Source organism: Cryptomeria japonica, chromosome 6 (assembly GCF_030272615.1).
Source record: "Cryptomeria japonica chromosome 6, Sugi_1.0, whole genome shotgun sequence".
NCBI lineage: Eukaryota > Viridiplantae > Streptophyta > Pinopsida > Cupressales > Cupressaceae > Cryptomeria > Cryptomeria japonica.
This window is the reverse complement of record NC_081410.1, coordinates 467,928,532-467,948,583: the sequence shown is the minus strand read 5'-3', so window position 1 is coordinate 467,948,583 and position 20,052 is coordinate 467,928,532. Positions and strand designations below refer to the sequence as shown.

The following is a 20,052-nucleotide window of genomic DNA, read 5'->3' as shown; positions in this document are numbered from 1 at the left end:
ACTGAAAGTGAAGAATAGTGTTAAGCTTCATATTAGCACTATAATTCACCTTAGTTGTAGCTTTGTATGCATCTAAGTTATTTACTTTCAAAAATCTTGCATTATTTGAGTGTGTCAAATAATTCATCTATTCTATTTTCATGTATGTACACTTACTAGTTTCTGATTTTACCCAGTAAGAAAGTATTTGTCAAGTCTAGTTTAGTTGTTTCAATTGATTGCAATTCTTAAAATATAAAAACCTCGATTGTGAGAGAAGAACTATTTAAGGTCTTGTGCTCATTTCCAGGAAAGTAAAAATAACAGCAAAAATTTATCAGTTATTTCATTTATGCAAAATCTCCTGAGAAAATTGTAAAATGTGAATAGCTATGTATTTTGTCTGGGGTTAATTTAGTTTTCTAGGAAGCTTCCCCTTACAATTTGAAAATAGGTCTAACCTCACATACTGTTGCAGTTTAAGTTGTCTTAAAAGAGACAAATTAAAACACTAGCATACCCTTAATTTCCAGGGAACATTATTGCATACAAGAGTCAAGGAGATATTTAGTATTTACAACACACCTCTTCTCACATTACTCTCATCCAGCACATCATCGTGGATCAAACTTGCTGTGTGTATCATCTCAATGATTTCTGCAAGCCGACGGTGTTTTGGAGTGACATCCCTGCACATTCAACTTCATAGTTTCAGATTCTGGCAAGTGAACATAAGAGTAAGCATTTCCAAAAGTTATATTGAAAATGAAAAGCATACTTTAAGCCTGCCATCTCAGCAGTAGCCCTTGATACAAGAAAGACTAGAGCCGGCCTCATCCTTTTCCCCCCTGCACCGAATATCTGCTCTGCTGCAGACATTAGCACTGGATTTTCTGCACCAACCACCTACGGTATCATAGGTTTTAAACCATCATGATTTGACATAATTACAACATTAAATCAAAGGTTGGCCACAGAAAACATCTAATGCAACTTTTCTACAGGGATTTTGCATATAAAAGCGCCAAATATGAAAACACCTTCAAACCACTCAATGCCTTTTCCATAGCTAAACAAAATTACTCAAGAAGGTCAATGTTCTGTTCATGAAAAAAAACAATTACTGAGCCACATGCAACAATCCAGTTTTTTAAATACTAAAACAGCACTCAAAAAGAAATACGTGCAAGAGTATTTGACATGCTTCATGCACTTCATCCTTTTTAAATTTTTGAACAAGCACGGTGCAGACAAAACAGTCAACTATGAGCTACCAAACACAAATGGAAAATTTTGAACATCAAAAAACATCTTCCAGCTGAAAATCATATAATTTACAGCAAATAGATAAACAGAAACAACATTTACTGGAAATAGATAATAGCTGAAACTGTGAAGAAGAGTTGTAATTCAGCTAATATTAAGCAAAATATTTAGAATCAGCTACTAAAAGGAAATGATCATATCCAATAGAAAAAGGTGAAGTCAACCCAACCCACTCCTTCGCCTGATGTGCATGGAATTGGGAGAAGAATCCAGATTGGCATAAGATAAACTTCAGAATATATATTACAGGTATCATTGTTCACAATAGTCAAGAAATAAGAGCAAATAGTATTGAAATGCATCAACTAACTTAATCTATACGGTGATTTATCATTGGTCTCCATGAATCTCAGCTGCCAATTTAAGTGAAAAGTCTATTTTGACTACAAATTTGAGTGGTATCAAAGACTAGCTTTGAGGCCGAAGAAAATATTAAGCTTTCAGTTGGACCAAGGAAGGGAAGGCCAGTTTCGAAGAGATCAAGCAACCGATTGCTCAAGCCCCCACCCTTGTCAATCCTAACTATGAAAAGGATTTTTTCCTCTATACCTTCAAAGGAGAATCCAGCATCTCAGCTGCTCTAACACAGCTGAACAATGATGATTTGGAGCAGCCCATTGCATTCTTCAATGAGGGACTAAGGACTATGAGCTTAGGTACAGCAATGTAGAGAAGCAAGTTCTCACTGTCGTTAGAGAATTGAAGAAATTCAGACATGATGTCTAACAATAGAATACAGCTCTTAGTTCCACACGCAAGTGTCAAGGATTTCCTTTTAAAAAAGGACATCAATGAAAAGAGGGCTGGGTGTAATGTCCCCTAGTATATGTTGTCAAACGTTAAACAATATTAATTATTTTATATTAATATCCCATTCATTAATATAAATAATTAATATTACATGCTCCTTTTATTAAAGCATTTTTTTAACACTGTAACTATCTACTTAACTATTACGGGAAATAAAACCAACTTTTGGTAAATAAAAGGATGGCATCAGAAGATGGGAAGGTACGCCTGGAGAAGAAGATTCGATACCTATGTGTGTTATTACACATCTGGAAGCAACAACCTTTCGTCAGCCTTTGGCTGGCCTATTGGTCACACCGTCTGGAGAAGAATCGTATTTGAATGATACAGAGTGTAGAGCCCGTGTGTGATGCGGGTATGTGTGTTCATACACGCAAGTCTATGAATGCTATCACGAGGGGGTGGAGGTTTGGATATGGCGTTGGGGCATATTACCACTCCACATTTCTGGAACTCGCGAAAACCACTTTCCATGCTTTAATAACCTGACAACGGGTTGCAGAGTGAAGAGTTGCTATTCCCGCGGAGTGGTGTCGAGCCAGCAGTATCACGAGGAAGTGGTTCGAACCTGATGCAGCACGGAGTTTGTCGGCATCGCGTGGAGGGAAGTTTACAGCGGAAAAGCTATTGACAGTAATTTGCACGCCGTAGAACTCGGAGGTTTGCTTGGATGGGTGACCCGATAGTTCTACGCTCCAGTGAATTATCTGCATTTGGGGCTGTCATATTACAGCTTATTCATTGATGAATTTTGGGGAGGTAACCACAAGAAGTTGGCAATACATGTAATCCTTCGACAGCAAGCACAGTTCAACTATCAGGTGCAACATAACAGTTATTCTTTTCTTTACTCTTTTGAAGGAATATTTAATTAACTGATATCAATATCGGAGAATGATGATTGCCCAAGTTTGCTCTGTTATCTGTGTTTACAAAAATAGAAGTTATGATAATATGCATTGAACAAATAAGGAAGTGTTCAAATTTAAGCCGTATAAAGATATTCACTATCATTGGCTGTGCTGTGTAAACAAAATGTTTGTTTTTCTTACTGGTTATACAATAACTGCAATCAGGACCTAGCTAGGGAATTTTACACTGGGTGGATAACAAGGGTCATGGAATATGATATCCAAATCAAGATCCAGATCAAGTCATCTTTTTAAGGTCTAAAGAGTCTGATGAAGTCCTAGGTAGGTTTAAAGAGTTTAAAGCCCTTGGAGCAATCTAAGGTTTTTGCTAAGGTATTATTGTTTATCATTTGATTTTATACATATATCTTAGGCTTTATTGAGTGAGGTGAATGTAAATTTGGATCTTGCATTGCATTATTTTCACATTTTCATCCTTCACAACCATAACCATGGGAAAATCATTACAAGTGTCGAATTTGACAAGTGTTGTTGCAATAAAGGTGAAAATGCTCAAAGAGTGCCATAAATGATCCAATGAGTCGCTGCAACCACCACATATGATTCGCAAGTACCCATAAAGCATTGTTTAATTGAAAAGAATGCAGATCCAAAGAGAATGTGACTATTCTATGCCATTCCCTAACTTATTAAAGCGGCAGAAAGTGCAAAGCCTGATCTTCACCCCAACTCCAAGCTACATATTCAGCAGATTTTGTTGCCATTTTTGGACACTTTGTGTGCAGATTTGAAGGTTGTTAATACTCAATATGATCTTGAATGGGATGGAGTATGTTTTCTCACGCTTGTAGGTGGATTCGCAGATCCAAAGGGGCGATTTTTGTGTAGATCATTTATCATGTAGGTGGCTATGGTATGGCTAATCCCTGCAGGACCACATGGCCATGTCTCTTCCCCAAGATTAAAATTTTCTTACTACAATCTATATATTCAACTTTTTCATTCATTGTAAAAGTTGGTTTTTTGGGTTTTTGCTGACTAGGTGTATATGCGATTGAAGCTTCTCTCTAACTTGCAAAGAGATAGCTACTATAGCACATGTTTGTAAATAGTTGTCTCCTTGGCTAAGCATCAATATTTTTAGAGGATTTTTAGGCTTTCGAGATGTGACAAACTCTCTTCTTGTAAATTCTCTTCAACCACATTTGTCGGTGCAATTGTAAATTGACATTTGAAAATATTGCAGCAATTAATCAGTAACAAATTTGTTAAGATAATACAATTTGCTGCTCTTGCTGCTACTCTAGTTTTCAAAATTTTGAATTTTCTAGTTTTCATTCTTCGTCTATTCAAGAGGAAAGTTCATCCTCTCCTATGGAAGAAGATGACAACTTTTCTTTTCACAATGCACTCATCTCGGATGAAGGCAGCTCTAATCATTCCAATGAAAACAACAGTTCAAATGATGTATGGACTCTTGAATTTGATGGCAGCTACACTACGAATGGATCCGGAGCTGGTGTAGTTCTTATATCTCCCAAGGGAGAGATCTTCCCTTACTCTTTCAAGTTGCAATTTGCTAATACCAACAACACGGCTGAATATGAGTCGCTTTTGTTAGGGATGAGTGTTGCATTGAAAAGAGGAATCAGAAACCTTCATGCCCAAGGTGATGCAGAATTAATTGTTTGTCAAGTGAGAAACATATATCAAACTAAGAATGACAGACTCAAGCATTACCGCAACTTGGTATGGGAGAATATTGAAGATTTCGATTCTTTCAATATCTCAATTGTTCCTCGTAAATACAATGATAGAGCTGATTCTCTTGCTGTTTCAGCTACTTCATTAATTCCTCATCTTGACTTTGGTCAAGATAAATATATCATTGAGATAATCTGCAGACCTAGTGTGCCTGATAATTGGGATCATTGGCAGATCTTCAATGATGATAAGCAGATCAATAATTTCTTGCAAGCTGAGGATGGTTTCAACAACCTGTATTTTGAAGGAAGTAATTCTCCTTCTTCTTTGTCATCAGATTCGGTGTCTGATACATCATCTGAATCAGATGAAAATATCCTTCAGCTGAAAGGAAATAAAATTCCCAAGGGGTTGGTTTCTCTTGAAAAACTTTTCGATCAACATGATCGTTATATCAAGAGACGACAACAAGAAAGTACTAATTCTCCTATGGGATATGAGAAATATAATATTGGATCTGACGGAGATCCAAAGTTTGTCAATATTGGCAATAACTGCACTTCAGATGAGAGAGATCACTTTATTCAGCTTTTGTGCCAATACCATGATGTCTTGGCGTACTCATATGATGATCTAAAGTCCTTCCAACCCAAGGAAGTGCAGCATGACATTCCTCTCAAGCTTGGCGCAGAACCTTTCAAATAGAAGCAACGCCAGTATAATCCGAAGATTTCAGGTACCATTCTTTCTGAAGTTCAAAAAATGCTTGATGCTCGGATTATCTTTCCCATCCATCATTCAACATGGTTGGCGAATATAGTACCGGTGCGTAAGAAGAATGGAGAAATATGTATCTGTGTTGATTTCAGAAATCTTAATCAGCTATCACTCAAGGACAATTATCCATTGCCAATCATGGATCAAGTCTTACAAACGGTGACAGGCTCCGAGATGCTATCTATGCTAGATGGATTTTCGGGATACAATCAGATTGAGGTTAGCGAACCTGATCAACACAAGACTGCATTCACCACTCCATGGGGTACATTTGCATACTGCAAAATGCCTTTCGGTTTGATCAATGCAGGAGCTACTTTCCAGCGAGCTATGGACTTGGCTTTCCGTGGTATTGTGGGAAGGTATATTGTAGTATATCTTGATGATCTTACTGTTTTTTCTAAAGATCGTGAGAATCATCTTTTTCATCTACAAGATGTACTTGAAAGATGTCGCAAGCATGGCATCTCTCTTAATCATGATGATGGATTTTCGGGATACAATCAGATTGAGGTTAGCGAACCTGATCAACACAAGACTGCATTCACCACTCCATGGGGTACATTTGCATACTGCAAAATGCCTTTCGGTTTGATCAATGCAGGAGCTACTTTCCAGCGAGCTATGGACTTGGCTTTCCGTGGTATTGTGGGAAGGTATATTGTAGTATATCTTGATGATCTTACTGTTTTTTCTAAAGATCGTGAGAATCATCTTTTTCATCTACAAGATGTACTTGAAAGATGTCGCAAGCATGGCATCTCTCTTAATCCCAAGAAATCAGTTTTTGGGGTGACGGAGGGAAAACTTCTTGGTCACATTGTTTCCAAGGAGGGTATAAAAGTTGATCCTGAGAGGGTTAAATCTATTCAAAATCTCCCTTTGCCATCCAACAAGACTGCTGTTCATTCCTTTTTTGGTAAGGTTAATTTTCTGCGAGGATTCATTCCTGACTTTGCGGAGAAGACTTGTCATATTGTGGACATGATGAAAGGAAAGTTTTCTTTCCATTGGAATTCTGAAGGAAGAGCGGCATTCAATGAAATCAAAGATGCAATTGCTCATGCACCCGTGTTGGTTTGTCCCAACTACACCAAGGAGTTCATTATGTATAGTGATGCTTCCGAGCATACTCTATCACCTATTCTGATGCAGAAAAATTCAGAAGGAATTGAATCTCCTATCACTTTCATGAGTTGTCCTTTGAAGTCCCATGAACTCAAGTATTCCTCTATTGAGAAGAATGCCTATGCGGTGGTTAAAGCAGTTAAGAACTTCCGTTTTTACATCTTGAATTCTCATACCGTTGTGTTAGTTCCTGATACATCAGTCAAATCTATCTTAACACAACAGGAGTTTGGCACAAAGAGAGGAAATTGGATTGCAAAAATCCAAGAGTATGACTTGGAGATCAAGCCTACAAAGCTTGTTCGAGGAAGAGGACTCTGTCAGGTGATGGCGGAAGATCTTCCCAAGGTGCTGTTTGTTAGTACTACTGATGAATGGTACTCTAATATAGCATTTTTCTTGACCTATGGTGAATGTCCACAACATTTGACATTCAAGGAAAAAAGAAGTATCAAGTTGAAAGCTGCAAACTTCATATTATGGGATACTAGTTTGTACAAAAAAGCCATTGACGGTACTTTCCTCCATTGTGTTGACAAAGCGCAACAAACCAAATTGCTGGAATCTTTCCATGACAAGGCTTGTGGTGGACATTTTTCTGCGCCAATGACCACTCATAAAATTTTGAGAGCAAAATATTATTGGCCTACACTCTTTCAAGATGCTTTCCGGTGGGTACGTAAGTGTGTACATTGTCAGCAGTTTGTAGGCAAACCAAAGCTTGCAGCATTACCATTGAAGCCGGTTATTGTTGAAGAACCTTTCCGGCAATGGGGCATTGATTTCATTGGTGTGATCAATCCCTCCTCAAGTGCAGGTCATTCCTATGTCCTTACAGCTACTGACTATTTCACCAAGTGGGTGGAAGCCATACCAATAAAGAACGCTACTTCTGAGGTAGTATGCAGATTCCTCAAAGAGAATATTATTTCCAGGTTTGGTGTTCCATTCAAAATTGTGACTGATAATGCAGCCACATTCTCTTCCTCATAAATTTCACAATTTTGCTTTGAGTATAATATCTTGTTAACTCATTCATCTGATTATTATCCTCAAGGTAATGGTCAGGCGGAATCTGGTAACAAGAATTTGATTACTATTATTCGCAAGCTTGTGGAGGAAAATCAAAGGTCCTGGCATAAGGCTCTTTTTGATGCTTTATGGGCGGACAGGATTACACCCAAAAGGGCTATTGGTATGTCTCCATTTCAGCTCCTTTATGGGATCAATGCAGAAATACCCATCACTTTGGAACTTCCTGCTCTCAAGTTATCTAAAGCAATTGAGGATCAAACTTATGAGAATGCTTTAGACAAAAGGATCATGTATCTTTCCCAGCTGGAAGAACAAAGAACACAAGTGGTAGACCGAATTGCTCAGCATCAGCAACAGGTCAAAATTCTTTTTGATAAGAAAACAAAGCAAAAAGGATTCCAAGTTGGTGATCGTGTTTTTCTTTGGGATAAGCGAAGGGAACCGAAAGGTCTACATGGCAAATTTGATTCTCTTTGGCGAGGACCCTTCACTATTCACCGTATTGCTGGAGAAGATAGTTTTATCTTGGCTTATCATGATGGAACACCATTTGCTCTGTCGTATAATGGTCAGCATTTGAAGCATTACTTTGAATGAAGATTCGAGGTAACTTCTTGTAAATAATGTCTTTCTCTTGTTTGTTTTCCGCCTTTTGTTTGTTTGTTTTTGCTTTGTTTGACTCTATGACCCAATGGATAAAAGGAAGGCACTTAGAGTTCTGGATTCTTTTCTCTCATAATCTTGAAGGATAAATGAAAGAATTCCCCAATCAGAGCCAGTTGTTGTCCTCATTTTTGTTTCCAAAAATGAAGGACCACTACGGTGAAATTTTTATTAAAAAATGAAAAAATTTACTCTATGGCACGCTTCCCAAGGCAGAATTTCAACTAATCCTTGGACTGGCTTAATCCTCAGTTCATTCTCAAACTACCTTTCGAATTTCGTCCAATTCTGGGTTCGTTTGCTATGCCTTTCCTTCAATTTCGGGTTTTAAAACCCAGACTGCAGGGGGAGAATTTTCTTCAAACTGCAAGTTTTAATGATATTCATTGTTTTGGTCTTTGTAGGGGAATTTTTGACCAATTACATGTGCACTTTTATTTTAAATATGTCACTTGTAAATTATTTTAAGTTTCCCCTTTGATGTTTTTATCTTTTTATTGTTTTTTGGTCATTTTTAGTTAAAATAGGGATTTTTTGGCTCAACTGCAAGTAAACTTGCAGTTTGGTCAAAAAACCCCTACTTTAATGGTTTTTACATGTAATAGGGATTTTAAATCCCCATTACATATGTGCAAGTGTTTCTAACTTGTTGTAGGGATTTTATTTCCCTTTTACAAGTATTTTTAAACTTGCAGTTTGCTCTAAAACAACCCGATTTTGGCTTGGTAAGTGAAAAAGTGAATTTTTAAACTTGCCATTTGTCTTAAAAAACTTGATTTTGGCTTGGTAAGTGAAAAAGTGAATTTTTAAACTTGCCATTTGTCTTAAAAAATCCGATTTTGGCTTGGTAAGTGGAAAAAGTGAAAATAAAACTTGTTATTTTCTCTCTAAAACCCGATTTGCTTCATTTTGGGCAATTCGAACTTGTCATGTGTCTTCTAAAACCCGATTTGCATGGAAAATGGATTTGTTGAAGATGTCAAAGCGATTTTTTGGGGAGATTTGCTGGAGATACAAGGCGTTTAGGATTCTATCCTATTCTCATGCTTTCACAAACACATTTTTCGCCATTTAGAGTTTATTGTTGCTGGTTTTTGGTGCCAAATCAGCAAAACGTGGTTCTTTTAACCCACATTTTGGGCGTTTTTTACTCCATAAATTTGCACACTCCTAAATCGTTTTGCCCTTTCCTACTTAGGCGTGGAGGGTGAGAGGATTTTTGCACCATTTAATGATGCCATTGGAGTTTATAATGGTGGCCACGTGATTCCCTTTGGCCACGTTTTCAACCTTTGGCAACGTTTTCAAACATTTGGCATCATTGCTTCTTCTTCCTCCTTAGGCGTTTTGCTCTAATAAACTTGGATGCACACTCTCATTGGCATTTTGGTCCTCCAAGTTTAAGATTGCTGCTATATTTATCAGTTTGGGGCATTTTTACAAAAAACGTGATAAGGGTTTGACATTCCGGATTGCTCCTTTTCACCGGTTTTGCTTCTTCATTTCAAGAATTGTTGCATTATTGGAGAAGCATTTTGCATTTTTAAGAAAGGTATGTTCTCTTTCCTTTCTTCCCTTCATTTTATTATTTTCTTGTTTTCTTTAGTTTTCGTTATTAGTTGCATTTTTGGCATGTGATATTCTTCCCCTATAAATTGGTTTTTGTGAAAGAAATCTTCCCCTTAATATGCAATTGTTGAATTGCATTGTTCTTCCCAAAATTCCCTCCTAACTTCTATTTAGGATTTTTAATCTCGATTACAAGTTCACTGGAAATTCTTGTTCTTCCCCTACGGTTAAGGAACTTAATCATTTTTGGTTAAAATTCCAAGTTGGAAATTGTGAAATACCCCTCCCTTGCAAATTCGGGTTTTAAAAACCGGATTACATGTTGAAGAGTTCTTCCCATTTTCATGAAAATGACTTTCCCGGATATTCCCGTTTCTATCCATTCACGTTCCCCATATCCGTACTTTCCATTTCCATCATTTCCCGCAAGTCAAAATCTCATTTTTCGTCCATTTCTCCATTTTCGAATTTACAAGTGTACTTGTATTCGGGTTTTAAAACCCCAATTGCATGTATGTCCTTTCCAACTTGTATACTTGCGAAAATTCTCCCAAGATCCGAAATTGGTCAAAGTCAAGATTTTCCCATTTCTACATATCTCCCCTCTTCCTCTCACAAAACCGTGAAATTCAGAAATCAAAGTTTTACCCATTTGAAGAAGGAAAATGATATTTGCAGCTGACTATGATGTTGCCTTAACTCTTTTAAGTCTTCATCACAGGAGTCCAGGTTCACAATCAATGTCAGATTTGTCGGCATCTCCAACTCCAAAGAAAATGAAATACAAATATGACAAATACCAGAATGAGGTTGCACCTTCCCAGGTTTCTTCTCCTTTGGATCGCATCAGGGACACGGAAATAGGGCACGTTGATATGGCAAAATTCATCAACAGGGTAGAAGATCCAGAGGATAACAACTTGCAGCGGTTGTTGGACAGCCATATCCATCATGCATCTTCCTTCCCAATGGCTGCCCTAGAACCTGAGTTCGTTCTTGCATGCGCCCATCATTTTGACAAAGAGTCCAGAGTCATTAAAAATGATGATGGTGAAGCTATAATTCGTCTTGATGCGGATACAATCGAGAAGGTCTTTAAAATACCTCCTGCACCTGTTTATATGGAAATCACCAAAGAAAGTGCAGCAGAGTATTATGTGAAAAGGGAAAAAGATTGCAAGCGACACATCAATAGGTGGATCCAAGAGCCACGTCCTTCCTTCTCAAGATGGGCAAAGTTGTACCGTTGTGATTTCAAGTGGGAGATAGGAGACACCATCACTCTTCTCAGCAGGATGTTGGGCCTTGAGCACTCCAATGTCTTTGAGCCATGGATGTATCAATTCATTATGTTCATACGGCAGTCACATCACATTTCATGGGGTGAAATCATCAGTGATGCTTTGTGCGAACAACTTGCAGCAGTTCCTACCACTATGACCTTCTTCATGAATTCTTATTCGGTATATTTAGCAGCGTCACTTAGACACTTTTCAAGTCTTTCTACCAAGGGTGATCACTCGCTTATACCAATTTGGGAATATTATGACCAGTTGCCATTGAAACCTAGCAGACTGCATTTCAGAAGAGTCCAAGATGCATTCTTCAGATATTTCATGTGTTAGTTTGACGGGGATCTCAGAAACAAAAGAGTATCAGATGAGGCATAGGTCAAGGTGTCTGAGTATGGGTGTTTGTTCCTGCAATTTCCCACCTTCACCTATATGAGGATTGGATGCTATGATGGTCAGCCATACATGCTTCCAAGATACCCAACCAATAAGATAATTCTTATGGAGTTGGGAAGACAAATCATGGCTGTTCATACTTTTCAGACTGCTAGACACAAGGTTGGAATGGGGATCTCTAGCACAAATCCATTGAAAATTGGTCGATACTCCCTTGTCACATCTATGAAGGCTAAGGCCATGGAGGCTGAATTGCAGGAAATCAGCTTAAGAGGTTCAAACCTAGAGCTGATTTTGATTATAGAGGTATGAAGGAGAAGATCAAGAAATCCTTTGTGCATGTTCATCGCATTGAAGACATCTGGGTAGATCTCCGCACGAAAGCCGAAGTTCTGAAGATGGATTACTGCAGGCTCACTGTTGAGCAAATTGTTGACTTGAACTTGGCGGATATCCCACAAGGGATGATCGATTACGGGCATATACTTGATCCTGAATACACTTCACGAAGGGTTGAGGAAGCTCCACTTCCTTTGATCCAATGGTCACACAAGGAGTGCGTCTCCATCCTTGACAGATTTCAGCCTATCTTGGCCAACACTAACGCATGGCTGAAAAGTAATGCTGTTAGACTTATCAAAATCAAGGTTGGTAAAGAAGATGATTCTACAGGGCCTCTTGGACGGAAGTCTGAGATTCAGATTGATAACAAGGAGGGTGCTTCATCTTCAGGCACAAGGATCAAGTTACGAGTTAGTCGTGCAGTAGTGCTTCCTCCTGAGGAGATGACTACTCGTGGGAAGGAGAAGAAATCACGGTTCCATGTTCAGGTGATCGATCTGGATAATCCAGAAGGGGGGCAGCAATCTGACGATGCGCCTAAGTCTCCAGTTTCAGACTCGCCTCACGAGGCCATTCCTCCAGTTTCCATTGAGACGCCTCTTTCTCCTCCTGATTTGCTCGTAGATGAGTCTCCTCAGTATGCAGTTCCCATTTCAGCATACGAGCCTTCTCCTGATCGACAACGAGAAAGTGTGTTGAAAGTTCCTGAAGATAATCCCACTTGCATTTAGTTATCAGAAATTGATACTTCCACTTCTGGTTTTGAAGAATTCATAAGGCAATCTTCATGTCCATTGGTAACTAAGCAAACCGTGGTCGCCATTCAAACAGATATTCCTCCCAAGGTGACCACGGTAATTCAAACAGAAACTGCTTCTCCTTTGCCTACGGCTGCTACTGGAAGTGAGTTGATGACTTTGCCTCCATGGCTTAGTTCTTTCACCCCGAAAAGGGAGAAGCAAGAGATCTCACCTGATGCCTTTGACTACCAGCAACTCAAACAGTCCAGATCCAAAGTTGCTAAGAAGGCAAAAACTATCTCTAGGGTAATTGTTGATAGCAACAAGATGAAAGTAGCTGAAATTGTGGAACCTATTGCAGATAAACCACTTGATGAAATGTTAGCTGCTGATTTTAAGGTTACAAGGGTAGAATTGGGCAAGCAAACACATGAGGTCATTAAACATGATGCTTAGTTTTCTGTTGCTTCACTAGTGCAAAGGTGTGACGATCTTCTTGCAAAGAAAGACAAGCTAGAAGAAGAAAACCGACACCTCATGGCAGCCATTCATAAAATCACAAAACCTGCTGCAGAAGGGAGTAACTCCATAGGTTCTTCTGGTTCCCAAGAATCGATTCGCGGAGTGGAAAGGGCTGCTCAGAAAGTACAAGCACTGGACTCTTGGGTTGATCAGCTTCATGATCAATGTGTACAAGTGGTAAAAGACATTTTTCAAATAATGTCTAAGTTGGAAACCATTGAGGAGAAACTGGATCAGACTTTTGACACTTTCAAAAAGAATCTAGAAAGTGTTGAGAAAAGTCTGGCAATCTGGCGTACCATGCCCCAACAACAGCCGAGTATTTTGCAGGAGCACACCATCATCTCTTCCAGGGTCATGTACTTGGAATTTGAAGAACTCATGGAAAACAAGACCCTTGTTCTTAAATCCCTCATTGAGGAGATCAATGATGCAAGGAGATTCCGGGATGAAGTCTATCGAGGTATTGTCTCACATTGTGAAAGGGCCTCTTGCAATATAGTAAGTCAGGATGGAGAGCTGATTCCAGAAGAAGAGGTTCTTGCTGATTTACAGATGAAGATTCATAATGAATGGAGGAGCGAACAATTCTCGACAGCTTCAATTCAAACATTGATGAAACACCAAGCCTTTTTGCATGAGATCCAATCTATCTTGGATAAAGACAATTCCACGCTCCTCCGCTGTCACGACACTATTGTGAAGACTATGGTTGTTGCTAAGAACACCCATGAACCGAATCCCGAGGAACTACAAGCGAGCATCCGGAAATTTCAAGGATTCGTGTCTTCACAAAATGCAACTTAAGTGTTTTTCAACACTTAGTTGAATTTTCCCTCTTTTGTAATCTTTAGTTGTAATTTTGTTTTGACAAGTTACATGTAAAAGTAAATTTTGTAAAATGCAAGTTACACATTACTTGCACTTTTGTAATTACATGTAAGGCAACCACAAGTTGTGTCCGATTAGGACTGTAGTTGGAATAAGTCTTAGTTAGTTAGAGTAACTCTTAGTTAGTTAATGAAGTCTCAGTTATTTATTGAATGAGTCTTGGTGGTTGAGAGAATCTCTCAAGTTAGTTAGGATCCTCCCACCTTTTTCTCAAGGCTCCTCTTCTATAAATACTTGAGAGGTCCATTGTAAATATATCTTTTGGGAAAGCAAGCAAAAACTCTGCCAAATTTACAGCACGAAGTCTTTGAGCTTATGTATGTGAATTGAAGGTTTTGAAGAATAATAAAGAAAGATTACTCAAATTTTGAGTCTTTGAGCTACAAGTTTGAGTTTCATTCTTTTTATTTATTCTATGCAAAGTGTTTCTAAAGGAGCTTATAGTCCAATCTGATTTGAAGTCTTTGAGCTGCAAGTAGAGAAGATTAATTAAAATAGGAAACCCTCTTGAAGGAGCAGCAAGTCTTTGAGCTTGCGTCTATTCTTGAGGAAAAATTACTGTTTGATAAGAAATAGCAGCAAGTCTTTGAGCTTGCATTAGTTCTTGTCTTTGTGTTAAAAGAATAGATTATTTCAGTCTTTGAGCTGTTATCTTTTATTCGTTGTAAAATTTAGTATAGCAAAGGGTAGATAAGACTTCCAATAGTTCAGTCTTTGAGCTTGATATTGCTGTCCCGTCCCGAAGGAAGTGACAGAAGTCTTTGTGCTTTCAGGAAACTTCATTTCCTTTCTCTTATGTCACTTGAAAGTGGTTACTGTTGTTATTCAATCACTATCCTTTTTTGTGAAGAGAAAAGGATATTGTCTTTCTTGAAATAAGAAGAAAGATTGTTGTTCCATCCCATTTTATTTTCCAAGTTGTAGTTAGATAGGGGGAGCCTTCCCTTAATTAGGAGATTTTTTACTCATGTGTTGTGGTTGAAACCACAATTTTGTATATTTCCCCAAGTGTACAAAATTTTCAACCAACACACTTCACACGATCACTTCCTCCATGGGCAAGGCATTGGTAGGAAACTTTTCTCTTTTCGACCAAATATCGACCTTGTTAGAAGATGATAACTGATAAATGGAAAACCATGGGCTCCTTGGTTTTACAGGCCATGGTGAGCAAGATGATCCTATTTAAATTTGTTGGTGTGAAAGGGGTGTTGTACCTAGCTAGTTCATCACCTAGGTCCTTTTTCCACATGTTACTTAAATTTACATAGGGTACACATAGGAGAGTTATCACTTTATGTCTCAAGTCATAAGATGAAGACACATGTCATAATCTTATGCAATCCCATGTTCACCTTGGCCTATATAACAAGCAGTCTCCTTTGTAATCTCATAATTTTTTAGCAATCTATCATTTGCATCTTTTGAGAGAATAGGATTATTCTTTCATAGCTGATCTCTCTTGTGCTTTCACGAAGTTCCTAGATATTGGGCGGCTAGAATCTTCAACCAAATATTGCATGGTATAGAGCATTCAATACTAACTCTTCCAAAATTCAATCTCCAGGAGGATCTCCTCAAGGTTCTGGCTAGCTAGCCCTGGATATACAAGAAGAATACACTTTCTCTCTACAGGTGGAAGCCAAGATTTGATCCCAATGCAAACTTGACTAAATCAGTCCACGTGCTAGTTCAGCTCCCTAGCCTCCCTCTAGAGTTTTGGGATGAGGAGATCTTTGTGTGGATCGCTAACTCCTTTAGTCAATTCTTAATTGTTAACAAAGTCATGAAGGACAAATCCAAATTGATCTTTGCCTAGTTCTACATTTGGCCTAGTTCTACATTAGTGTAGATGTTTTCAAAGTTCTTCCCCCCTCTATCATTTTGGAATCTCAGTTTGGGAAATAGACTCAACCTATTCTATATGAAAAATCTAGAACCTTCTAGAGAAATTGCTCAAAATCGGGCCACCTAGTGTTCCAATGCAGTGCCCTACGAAAATAGCCCCAAAAAGTAAAGGAACATACAAGGGTAAACTATAAGGGTTGGAAGACAACTCAAAGGAGTACCCCTACAAGGATAGCCTTATCAATATCATTTCTTCTCCCAAAATGAGTCAAAAGGAAACCATCTTGCATCCCCCACAAGAGGTGTTAGGGATGCTACCTAGGGACACTCTTATGTAGCAGACTAATGGCCGACCAAACAGCCAACCAAACAATCTATGCTGCTCAGTTATGGATGTGTTGTGACATTTTCACACATCGCCCCATTGCAAATGGGGACCCCTGCCTTTTTTTTCTTTTTAGGGTTTGTTTTTAGTTTTTTTAGGGTTTTGTCAGTTAGCCTTTGCATTTTGAGTGTCGCCAAGGGGATCACATGGATAGCAAGTCTGGCTTGAGTGAAGTCCTGATCCTGAAATTTGTCTAAGTCTGGAATGTCCTGATCCTGAAATTTGACTAAGTCTGGAAACTAAAAAACCTCCAAAAACTAGATTTTGCAATATAACTCTTGGAGGTCTGAAACCACTCTCAAACATCCTGAAAGTATATATGGAATATAACTTATTTCTTATACTTAAATGTTATATTCCATAAAAATTATCCTGTCGGAGAGTTCGAAAAGTCAAATTTCGCTCCTGTCCTTCACTGAGGATCCAGAGCGCATAGCGCTCCTGTCCCTCTCAGGAGGACCAAGGCAAAAGCGCTCCTGTCCCTCTCCAAGGGACCAGGGCGAAAAGACTTATTTGAGCCATTCCTGGCCTTGTTTGGTCAAATTGAAACATCAAAGGCATAGTGAAGGACGAAATGAACATGATAAAGCATCCAGACTTGATCAAAAACGATGAAATGATGAAGCTTTTGCCTAGAAGGTCAAAAGTGCTCCTGTCCCTCACTGAAGGACCAGAGCACTTTTCTTTATATGCACAATTTTAGACCTCTTTTGGACATTAACTTTTATTCATAGCGTGAAGTAAGATGAAATCTTCCCTAGCAAAGGAATTTCGAGGTGAAAAGTGAGACATTTTGGCTTAGAAGGCAAAAAGTGCTCCCGTCCCTCACTGAAGGACCGGAGCTTGAATTTCAAATTTGCACTATCTTTGCAAGGTCAAAGTGATTTTACGATTTGAAGAGGTCAAGGGAAGCATGTTTTGTCCATTGAATATAATTTAAGTGGTCTACAAAGGAGTAAATCAACCCAAGTGACAAAAGTGCTCCTGTCCCTCACTGAAGGACCATGGCACTTTTTCAAGTTTCTCCTCTTTGTTTGATATTTTATGGCAAAACTTGACTTGGATGGGAAGGACGAATGATGTTTTATGCCTTAGACGCAATTGAGAGGTTTAAAGAACAAAGAAGTATGCCAAAATGTAAAAAGTGCTCCTGTCCCTCTCCAAGGGTCTAGAGCGATTTTCCAAAAGTGCTCCCGTCCCTCTCCAAGGGACCAGAGCGATTTTCCAAAAAGTGCTCCTGTCCCTCTCCAAGGTTCCAGAGCGACTTTCCAAAAAAGTGTAAATTTCTTGCAAGGCCAGGGCAAGTTTGTGATTGAAATGAATGGAAGAAGACATGATTAGCCCATTGAAGATAATTTGGAAAGCTAGCAAAGGACGGATAAGCTTGAAATTGCAAAAGTGCTCCTGTCCCTCACTGAAGGACCAGAGCGCTTAACATGTTATCTAGCCTTTCTCACCAATTTTGGACAAATTGAGGCCAAGGCGCAAGTTTGAAAAAGTGTTTAAAATGCCTTGAAGTGGAATTGAGATGCGAGACTTGCGAATTTTGATGACAATTGGCAAAAGTGCTCCTGTCCCTCTCCAAGGGACCAGGGCGCAATTTCCAAATATGACCATTTACCTTGCATTTTGAAATGATATTTTTATTACCAAGGCTCAAGATGGAGTGAAATGTGATATTCAACGCCTGGAGGATAATTTGAAGTTGATATGATCAAGAATTCATGCAATGGACTCAAAAGTGCTCCTGTCCCTCACTGAAGGACTAGGGCGCTTTTTATGAAACAACAAATTCCCTCCGAGATTATGCTAAGGCAAAGTTGTGCGAGATAGGAAGGATCTTCTAAAGCATGGTGAACAAAGACTTGACTTCAAAATTTGAGAATCCTAGCCTAAAATACTAAAAGTGCTCCTGTCCCTCTCCAAGGGACCAGAGCAAAGTTAATGGCATTCACATTTGAGCTTTAATATCTTCCAAATCGTATTTAGATGCTAGAATTGCCAAACTTCGAAATATTTGAAAAAGAAAAATTAATTAAATTGGCATTCAATAAAAAACACATTGGCATTTAATAAATTAATTTTGAGCCTTAGAAAATCGAAATTTTTATTATAAAGGCATTTAAAATTAATTTTTATTGAATTAAAATTAAAAGATGGAGCGCACAAGGCATTATTTTGTCTTTATTTATCAAGTCGGCCTTCTTCTTAGTGTTTTTTATATTTCATTTTAAGGCTTATTTGCTAGGTCGGCCTCATGGTTGAAGAAGGTGAATGCTCTATAAGAGAGGAGTGTTGTGGACAAATGCAAATCATTCATTCATTGTTTTAAAATGCTAATTGGAGAGGCGAATTTCTTGCTAGATTGGAGGATAATTTCCAGATTTTTTGAAGGTATTTGAAGGCGAATTTCCAGATTTTGGAGAAGCTAGTGGAAGGTGAAGCTCTTTTGAAGGCTAAAGGAGGTGTACTTCATCCAAGGGATGGCTATAAATCTTGCCCAACAAAATCCGGTTTTCTTCCTTCATTTTTTAAGGTTTTGTAGTTAAGCACTCAAAGGAGGAGGTATGAAGAATCATTTTTGAAGTTCTTATTCAAGACTTATTGTGATCCCATTGCAATTTTGTAAAGTCTAAGTCTTGAAGATCCAAATTCCATTCATTATTAATTTGAAAATGTGTAATTCTTGATTTATCATGACCTTTTTCAAATTAATATCTTAAGTTTTACCTTTGAAAGGTCTTAAATTTCATGCTTTGAGGTTTGATGCTCAAAAGACTAACTTTAATATTTTGTGCAGGCATCAAATGGAGATCCCGGAGTTGGAAAATCAAGCCAGATCAAGGACGGTCTCCTCCAAGAGGATCAAGCAAGGACAAGGGCGACCTCATCCAGTCAAGCATCGACGAGGACGACTTTCTTCGATCAAACATCAACAAGGGTGACCTTTTCCACTCCAGTATTCCAAGGCGAGGTACATCAACATCTTGCAAATCAAGGACACAAGAAGTCAGAGCAAAGGGTTCGTTGAAGAAGCAGATAGTTCCAGATGAATTAATTAAAGCTAGCTTCTCAACAACATCAAGTTGAATATCTACCAAGTTACAAGTGTCAGACGAGGTGGCATCCTAGTCATCACTTCTCGAGTCGCATTGATCCACCTCAACAATGTCCAAATTCAATGTACCTAACTCATGGAAGGTGGCACAAACTTCGATGTACCTACCCCAGCTATCCATTGGTAGAATTTTCCAGAGAGGACATGTGTCCAAGCAATACAATTTTATCATTGGTCAAGCATTAAATGTTATGTAATGGTTGTAACAAACCCTAATTAGGGTTTTCAATGTAAAATCTTGGCCATTGATCTCGAATTGATCTAAGCCATCGAATTGTATTGAGGGCACTATATAAGCCCTGGCATTTCATTTGTAAAGGTAATAAATAGAAAGCAGTTAGAAAGGAGTTAGTGAATAGAGAGTAGTTAGAAGGTGATTAGAATAGAAATTAGAGTAGTGTAGAGAGAGAAGGCAAAGATTGTTGCCAAGATGTTGTTGTAAGAGACTTGTAACTTCATTGAAGAAATGGTGAAATTTATGGGTCGATTCGACAATTTGCATGGTCTTTATACTTCTCATATTTGATTTCATGTTATTAGATGAGTGGAAGAAATGTGCTTGATTGATGGTGAAATTTGTATATCCATACTAGTAGCAGTTTGTTGATTGCAGACTTGCCTTGTGTAGTCAACTGGAATCATTCAGCTTAAGCTT

The 20,052-nt window shown here is 38.5% G+C and overlaps 1 protein-coding gene across 1 annotated transcript in view; it reads right to left on the bottom strand.

Moving 5' to 3' along the window:
* The window catches only part of LOC131051011 (solanesyl-diphosphate synthase 2, chloroplastic), a 139,934-nt gene that overhangs the window by 46,885 nt on the left and 72,997 nt on the right, over nt 1-20,052 (bottom strand). The window contains exons 3-4 of the mRNA XM_057985349.2: nt 758-885; nt 565-668 (exon numbers count right to left, since the gene is read on the bottom strand). Coding sequence (XP_057841332.1) covers nt 565-668; nt 758-885 — 232 coding nt within the window. The remainder of the gene's footprint in view (nt 1-564; nt 669-757; nt 886-20,052) is intronic.